The sequence below is a fragment of the Neophocaena asiaeorientalis genome, unplaced genomic scaffold, assembly GCF_003031525.2.
Source record: "Neophocaena asiaeorientalis asiaeorientalis breed wild unplaced genomic scaffold, Neophocaena_asiaeorientalis_V1.1 scaffold294, whole genome shotgun sequence".
Lineage (NCBI taxonomy): Eukaryota > Metazoa > Chordata > Mammalia > Artiodactyla > Phocoenidae > Neophocaena > Neophocaena asiaeorientalis.
In genome coordinates, this window is record NW_020173945.1 from 3,691,742 (window position 1) to 3,700,819 (window position 9,078).

At 40.2% G+C, this 9,078-nt stretch overlaps 1 protein-coding gene across 1 annotated transcript in view; it reads left to right on the top strand.

Annotated features, from left to right (window-relative positions):
• RBM44 (RNA binding motif protein 44) overlaps positions 1-5,810 on the top strand; it is a 19,671-nt gene extending 13,861 nt beyond the window's left edge. Inside the window, exons 12-14 of the mRNA XM_024752783.1 lie at positions 441-732; positions 5,406-5,551; positions 5,687-5,810. Coding sequence (XP_024608551.1) covers positions 441-732; positions 5,406-5,551; positions 5,687-5,810 — 562 coding nt within the window. The remainder of the gene's footprint in view (positions 1-440; positions 733-5,405; positions 5,552-5,686) is intronic.
• Positions 5,811-9,078: the final 3,268 nt, after the last annotated feature.

The window sequence follows — 9,078 nt, forward strand, 5'->3', positions numbered from 1 at the left end:
GCGGGCCTCTCACTGTTGTGGCCTCTCCAGTTGCAGAGCACAGGCTCCGGACGCACAGGCCCAGCGGCCATGGCTCACGGGCCCAGCCGCTCCGCGGCACATGGGATCTTCCCGGACCGGGCCATGAACCCGCGTCCCCTGCATTGGCAGGCGGACTCCCAACCATTGCGCCACCAGGGAAGCCCTACATTACGTTTTAATATAAAATTAACAGGTGATAATTCAGAAGAAATACTAACTACCTTTTATTTCCCATCTTTAATTTTTTGTATTTAGTTATTTTAATATTCTTCCTGATCCCAAGGTAAGTATAGTAACTTATTTTTAAGAGCAGTTATTCTTATAAAAGGTATATGCTAGCCAGTAGTTACACAATGAAGTTTGAGGTCATTTAAAGTCATTAACAAAGAACCTTTTGGTTTTCTGCTTTTATATTTTAGATATGCATCTCTTGCTTTAAAAAAAAACCATAATGCAAAGCTGGCTGTGAAGGAAATGAATGGTACAGAAATAAATGGGAAATCAGTAAATGTGCGGCTTGTCAAAACTCCTGGAGAATATACATCACCACTTTCGTCCAAAAATGGAAATAAAGTTAGTTTCAGTAATTTGGAGAAAAACATCAGCAAAGAAGTCAACTCAACCTCCTCTGTTTCTAGATTGCCTAGAACTAGGCCGAGGCAGCAGCTGGGATCTGAGCAAGACAGTGAGTTTTTCGCTTTTGACCAAAAGGTTAGTTTTCTTGATCAAGCCCTTAAATGGTCTTCATATATACACTATACTGCGATAAGTAGCTTTGTAGGACAGATAACTCCAGGACAGCAGTCTTGAAGTGGGAATAAGGACATTAGTCTGAATTGTGCCTAACATTGAATCCGCCCTAACCTGCTCTTGTACAACCCCAGTTGTCCCTGGAGGAAGCACAGATCTTTATAGGCCTAGCCGCAGAGACAACGTTTCTCTGTAACTAGGCTCTCTGCCAGTGCTTTTCAGTCTTTGTATCTCTTTATTCTTGGATAGTGTTACTCTATAAGTAGCTACTTAACACTTTCATCATTCTTTTTTTCACAGCTAACCTCATCTCATAATTATTTAAACCATAAAATATAGTCATTTTATTATGCATGCTCTCATCTTTACCACATTGAGATTTTAAACGTCACATGGAAGGTGATAAAGTTGACTTATTCACTCTTGTCTCTCCACTGCGCAGCAAAATGCCTGGCATCCTATAGGCATTCCATAGACTTTTAAAAATTTACATGTAGTAAAATTCGCTCTTTTTGCTGTCTATGAGTTTAGACATATGCCACAGGCATGTAACCATCATCACAATCAAGGTATAGAACAGTTCCATCTTCCCAAAACATTCTCTTGTGCTCTGCTCTGTTTTCTGTTCTTATAATTTTACTTCTTCCAGAATCTCCTGTGAGTAGAATATTATATAGCCTTATTAGTCTGGCTTCTTTCACTTAGCTTTATGCATTTTCTTACTGAGTTCTGTGAGTTTTTTAATATTCTGAATATAAGTCATTTATCAGATAGGTATGTACTTTGCAAATACGTTTTCCCAGCCTGTACTTTGTCTTTTCATTCTTTTAATAGTGTCATTCTCAGAGCAGGAGTTTTAATTTTTAACCAATTGCAGTTTGTCGCTGTTTTGTTTTTTAACTTGTGGGGGGTTTTTTGTTTGTTTTTTGTGGGTTTTTTGGCTGCGTTGGGTCTTCGTTGCTGCGCACGGGCTTTCTCTAGTTGTGGCGAGTGGGGGCTACTCTTTGTTGCAGTGCGTGGGCTTCTCGTTGCGGTGGCTTCTCGTTATGGAGCACGGGCTCTAGGTGCGCGGGCTGCAGTAGTTGCAGCATGCTGGCTCAGTAGTTGCGGCATGAGGACCCTAGAGCACATGGGCTTCAGTAGCTGCAGCACATGGGCTTGGTAATTGCAGTGCACAGGCTTCAGTAGTTGTGGCTCACGGGCTCAGTAGTCGTGGCTCGCGGGCTCTAGAGCACATGTTCAGTAGTTGTGGCGCACGGGCTTAGTTGTTCTGCAGCATGTGGGATCTTCCTGGACCAGGGATCGAACCCATGTCCCCTGCATTGGCAGGCAGATTCTTAACCACCACACCACCAGGGAAGTCCCTTAACTTGTGTTTTTAATGTTGTATCTAAGAAATCTTTGCATAACCCATTGTCACAAAGCTTTTGAGTTAATTTTATAATGTGTGGGATATGAATTGAGGTGGTTTTGGTTTTTTGGTTGTGTTTTTGTGTTGTGTATGGAATTGTTCCAGCATCATTGTTGAAAAGCCTATCCTGTCTCCACTGAATTATCTTTGTGCCTTTGTCAAAAATCAGTTGACCATATTTGTGTGGATCTATTTCTAGACTCTCTGTTCTCTTCTATCTCTTAAACTTTCCACCAGTACTACACTATCTTGATCATAATAGCTTTATAGTAAGTCTTGAAACAGGAAGTCCAACTTCATTCTTTTTCAAAATTTATTTTGGCTATTCTAGTCTCTTTGCCTTTCTGTATAAATTTCATAATTCTGCTTGTCACTATCGATTAGAAAAGTCCTTGGATTTTTACTGGAATTAGTTTGACTCTACAGATCCGAGAAAATTCCTTTTTAATAAATGGATGAAAGAATAAATATTTGTTGAATAAATGAATTTTGGTTTTTTCCATAAGAATAAGATAAAGGGATCTCTTTTCCCTATGTCCTTTACCCCATCCTTTCCTAATTCCTGGAGTTATCCCATTATTTTTCTGTACCATTAGTGCCATTTCTGTACCCACAGACCTTTCTCCACTCACAGTTATGCACAACTCTTCTTAATCCGAACCACATTTTCACTTGACTTTTCATTCTTTTGAAGTTACTGTCCTTATTTGTTCTGTGTTTTTCCTGCCAAACTTCCCAACCAAGTAGTTTATACCCAATGTCTGGGCTTCTGGGATGGTCTCTCTTCTTCATCCTGATAACCTGACCCCGTCGCTAGAATTTTCTTTACAGTGCTCTTCCTGTAGTCACTAATGGCGTTTTTATCGCTCTGTCGCCTGTCTGCCTTCTTTTTGACCACTTGGCCTATTTGGTGCCGGTCATTCCGTTCTTTCATCTCTTTCTTTTCCTTTCATCTCAGTGACACTTTGTGTTTAGGATGGGTTTTTTGGCGCATAACCTCAATCCACAGTAGGAAGGAAGGAAGCAAACTGCAGTCAGGCTGCGGGCGCTTGAGCTGGAAATTTGGGAGCTATGGCTCCTCCCTGCCTCTCTCAGGTAGTGCCCCTGGTTTCTTGCCTCTGCGTGCCTGTAAGCTCCATCCTCCTGTTTCTCTCTGCACACTGGCTTTCTCTGTCTGCTCGTGACTTCTCTCTTCCTCCATTAGGCTTTATTTTGCTTAACTCTAACTCTACAGTACTTTTCAGTTCAAGCTCCTGTCATCATTTGACTAACTCATTTGCTCTGTTCCAGTTCCACATTCTTTAGACAGGAAATCTGATCCAGCCCATGATTTTGGTGTTCATGAGTTCAGGTAACACCACTCTTGGTCTTGTTAGCTGAGGAAGCAGGTCATGGAGTTGGTAGAGGGAAGGTTATGTGTCATAAATAAATAGGGCACCGTGGGCTAGGGTAGGAGTATGTTGTCTTAGAGTGTGTGGACAGGGCAGCTCTTAACTGCTGTCTTTGTTAAACTATACTCTTACTTTTCTAGCAGTTTATTGTCACCTTTCTTCTCAGATTCTCAACATTTTTTCATTATGTTCATTCATTTAGAAAATATTTATCGTCTATAATAAGAGGTAGTGATGATTAAGAACAACAGATTCATAACCTGGCTTTGCTACCTACTCATGGGCTGGGCGAGTTACTGCCCTCTGTGTCTGAGCTTCCTTATTTTAAAATGGGGATAGGCACTTCCCTGGTGGCACAGTGGCTAAGAACCCACCTGCCAATGCAGGGGACACAGGTTCGAGCCTTGATCCAGGAGGATCCCTCGTGCCACGGAGCAACTAAGCCCGTGTGCCACAACTACTGAGCCTGCACTCTAGAGCCCGTGAGCCACAACTACTGAGCCCGAGTGCCACAACTACTGAAGCCTGCGCTCCTAGAGCCCGTGCTCTGCAACAAGGGAAGCCACCACATTGAGAAGCCTATGCTCCGCAACGAAGAGTAGCCCCCACTCACCGCAACTAGAGAAAGCCCACATGCAGCAACGAAGACCCAATGCAGCCATAAATAAATAAAATAAATAAAGTCATTTTAAAAGAATAAAATAAAATGGGGGTAAGTGTTCCTGCCTCACAAATGTTGTGAGCTTTAAATGAGTTTAATTCAGAAAATTCTTTGGAACAGTGCCTGTCATGGAGAATGTACTCCGTAAATAGTAGCTACTGTTATTTACTAGCAGTTTGGCTCTTTCATGGGAAACCCATCCTCTCTGTGGTTCCAACTGCTATTTAAACTTATTGTATCCCAAAATTATTTATTCAATAAACAGTATACCAACTGTGTACACTATTGTAGGCACTGGGAAAGTGGCAATGAACAAAACAGACAAAAATCTGTGCTGTTACAGAGCTTAAATCTAGTGAAGGAGATAAGGCAATAAGCAAATAAGTAAAATATGTACTATTCTGATGTAGATCTAATATTTTGTATATCTTACCCTGACGTTTCATCTAGGTTTGAAAGTATCCGCTCCTCCTTTGTTGAACTTTTATGGGATGTACAGTGGTTTCATATAATTTATATCCTACTTGCATGGCTAACAGTAATTAATTGATCATTTTAATTTTGTCTCTTCAGTTGAATTATAAGATACATAAGTGATGGAGGTTCTTTTTTATAGCACTAGTTTCCCCACCCCCACTCCAGCATGTTCTGGGCATATAGTTTGTGTACATTGAACATTTAGTAAATAAGATATAGAATATATGATATAAATATGTACATATAATTACTATGTAGACCAGCCTTTCTCTGTCAGGTTGGGTAAGAGAATTCAGCCTTCATGTCCTAAGCCTAAGATATCCATTGTATATAGCAAATGACTCTCTCTCCTATGCATCTAGAATGGAATAGTTATGTCCTATCTTAGGGAAAATTGAGAAAATAGTTAACATCATTTTTTGTGTTCTGTGGATCAGATGAGAATCCTGTTTGAGAAAAGCTAATTTTGACATAGCCCATATATTATACTTCATCATGTATTTGGCATTTTTTAAATAAATGGCCCTGAATACATCTCAAGTAAAATTACTTGGTAGAAAAACTAATCCCAAATCAACATAAATATCTTAGGAATTTTGATTTTACTATTTGTAATTTTTTAATTTAGAATAAGCTGGATTATTTCTATGTAATCGTTACTGACTTAAATAAAACTTTAAAAATGTTTATTTAGGGTGTCAAGAAAAATTGTAAACAGATTGGATCCACTAAATTACTACCTGATGCACCTTTTCAATTTGTACCTCCAAATACATCGAACCTGCGTAGCTTTACCAAGATCATGGAGAGACTGGCTGAACTACATCCGAAAGCTGGCAGGTAGTGACTACAATTGCATTTTAAGTGGTTTCATAAGTTGTAAGTAAACTCCCGTTCCTTTCAGTACCTTAGCCGTATCTAGAATGTGCTGCTCTGGAGAGGGCAGATGCTCATGCGTGTCTTCCTTTGGCACAGAGATCACATTAGAAACGCTCTTCAGGAGGTTAGAATGCATCATAAAGGCTCTCTCAGTGGCCTGTCTGTTAATGCTATTGTGAGAATGACTTCCTCTGTTTTGGAAAACTCTGCTTCCGGTTAGGTGTAAAAGAAGCAATAAGAGGTAAGTCAGTCATACCTTTCATATTCAAATAGTAAACATTTTAAGCTATGGATTCCATTTTCTTTTCAAATAAAAATATTATATTGAAAATAATAAAGTAACATAAAAGCTAAAAACAAGCATACTGTATTTGTAAACTATTAATGCAAAACTATCTGGGGTAATGTTAAATAACCCCAAAATTATTTGGCTTAAGCAACATTTATCATCTCAGAGTTCACAGGTCAGGATTCAGGAATGGCGTAGCTGGGTGGTTTTAGTTTAGCGATTTTCGTGATGTTGCAGTCAAGATGTTGGCCTGGGCTGTGGTTTTTAGGAGGCTTGATCGGGACTGGAAGACCTGTTTGTAAGACGGCTCATTCCCATGGCTGTTGGCAGGAGGCCTCTGTTTCTCACCACATGGGCCTTGCCATAGGGCTGCTTGAGTGTCTTTACAACATGACACCTGGCTTCTTCAGAGCAAGAGCCATCAGAGAGAGAGAGAGAGCAAGATGGAAGCTGCAGTATTTTCTGTGACCTAACTTCAGGAGTCACACCCTGTCGTTTCTGCCACATTCCATCAGATGCAAGTCACTACGTGCAGCCCACGCTTTTGAAGAAGGGTGTATCAGAGAATGTGTGTATGTATTTTTAAATTGCCACACACAAACATAGAATCCCTGTTTATAAAATAATGGTCGGGGATTTGTTTCCAGTTATAGCTGTCCAGGTGAGTAAAGCCAACTTTCCATGGAGAGCAGTTAGAAAAGCTGAATAAATATAAAGACATCTGCTTGAAGGCACTGGAGAACTGTCAAGATACCATAAATTATCTGGCCAGTGTAAGAGAAGATTAGTCTCAGGGAAATATGCCCATTGTTTGGGACTACTTTCCCCCAATACTGTTTGCAGGTGGGGCAGCTAGGAGTTTAAAGGGACCCTTCTGATAGCACTGAAGCCAGGGGGGTGGGGCCTCAGCAGTAGAGTTGGGACACCAATGGGTTACTCCACTCCAAGAGTAACTTTGAACCAGAAGTAGATAGTTCCTCTGAGGGACTGTAACTCAGCTTCAGAACCTAAGTTAGATTGGGATGATCTGGGGTTACTAGTTCTGCCATGCACCTAGAAGAAATGAAGGTAAGAATCCTCTGGAAGAAGGTAGTATCATTTTAGGCCTCAAATTGTTTCTACCAGAATTTTTGCATATACTAATAATTTTGTAAATAAGAGTATACAATCAAAAATAACTAATCACAAATGAAATAAGACCACGTGAATGAAAACTAGCATGAACACCAGGTAATAGAAATTACCCACAGGGACTCCAGCTAATTGAGTTATCAAACTTTTTTTTTTAAATAAATTTATTTATTTTATTTACTTAGTTTTGGCCATGTTGGGTCTTCGTTGCTGCGCGTGGGCTTTCTTTTGTCGCGGTGTGCGGGCTTCTCATTGCGGTGGCTTCTCTTGTTGTGGTGCACGGGCTTAGTTGCTCCATAGCACGTGGGATCTTCCTGGACCAGGGCTCGAACCCGTGTCCCCTGCATTGGCAGGCGGATTCTTAAACTGTGCCACCAGGGAATCCCCCAGACACACTTTTAAAAACCATACTTGTATGTGATAGATTGTTTGCAAAAACAGCCACAATTATTCCTTTCCCTATAACCATGCCCCTTTGCAGTGTGACTTGGAAGCTCCTCTGATCAAGAAGTGGAGTCTGTTTTCCCACCCCCTGAATCTGGGCTGACCTTTTCACTTGCTTTGACAAGTTATGCCATTCCCAAGCCTGGTCCTCAAGAGCCCTTGATCATTCTGCTCTCTCGGAAATTTGCTACAGCCACATAGAGACACCCAGGGTGCCTGCTAGAGGATAAGAGGCTACAGTCACCCCTCAGCATCCGTGGGGGATTGGTTTCAGGACCTCCCCCCCACACCCACCCACCGCGGGTACCAAAATTTGAGGTTGCCCAAATATCTTATGTAGTATGGCTTAATATTTGCATATAACCCACACACATCCTCCTGTATACTTCACATCATCTCTAGGTTATGTGTAATACCTAATGCAATTGTAGATACTATGTGAATAGTTGTAAATGCAATATAAATGCTGTAAACAGTTGCCAGAACACAGCAAATTCAAGTTTTGCCTTTTGGAATTTTTTTTTTCAAATATTTTCAATCCAAGGTGGGTTGAATCTGCAGATGCAGAACTCACGGATATGGAGGACCAACTGTACCTGGAGGATAGGGAAGACATTCCAGCCTACAGCCAGCTGCCCTTAATATGTGACAGAGTCTAGCGTAGATGAGCAGATAGCCTACCCAGCCTGGCAGCTGCCCACAGATGCGTGAGTGAGCCAAACCAAGATAAGACAGATCACCAAAATGAGTCCAGCCCATTGCTAACTGGCAGAATTAGAGGCTAAATAGTAGGTGGTCATTGTTTCAAGCCACGAAGTTTTGAAGGTGATTTGTTACACAGCAAAAGCTAATTAATGCAGATGTATTATGCTCAAGGAGACAAAAGACAGGATTGAGAATTCTAGTATAGAACTGGAAATATTTTTAAAATGGAAATTCCATTAATAAAAAATAGAATTACTTAAATGAATAACTCAGTTAATAGGTTCTACAGCATATTAGACAAATTAGAGAATTAGAAAGGTCAGAAAAATTATGGAATGACACACACAGGTAAAAGGATGGAAAACACAAAAGAGAATGCAAGAAACATAAAGAAATACCAAGAAAGCCTAATTATTTGTGCAACTGGAGTTTTAACCAAAAAAAGAAGAGGGAGAAAATTGGTCAGATACAATATTTGAAAAAAAATTTTTAATGATGAAAAAAATTAAGCCAGAAATGTAGTAAAGCCCTTTCAAATCCCAAGCAGAGAAAGTAAGGCTTCAGTGCATTAGAAAAACTGCCTGAATATGGTCCTTATGACCACCATGCAAAGCTGCTGAAAGTCAATCAAAACCATGTATTGAGCCCCAAAGCTTTATGAATAAGGGATACACAAGAGAAATAAAAGGCAATACATGCACACACACACACACACACAAAACTTCTTGAAAACTCAAAGCAAAAAGAAAATCTATAAAGCAGCTAGAGGGAAAAAAAATTACGTTAAGAGTGCAACAATTAAACTGACATCTGATTCTCAACAGAAGCCACCAAATAATTCTACCAACTAGGATTCTATACTCAGGAAAAGAGCCTTCAAGAATAAATGAAATAAATATATTTTTACCCAATTAAAAAC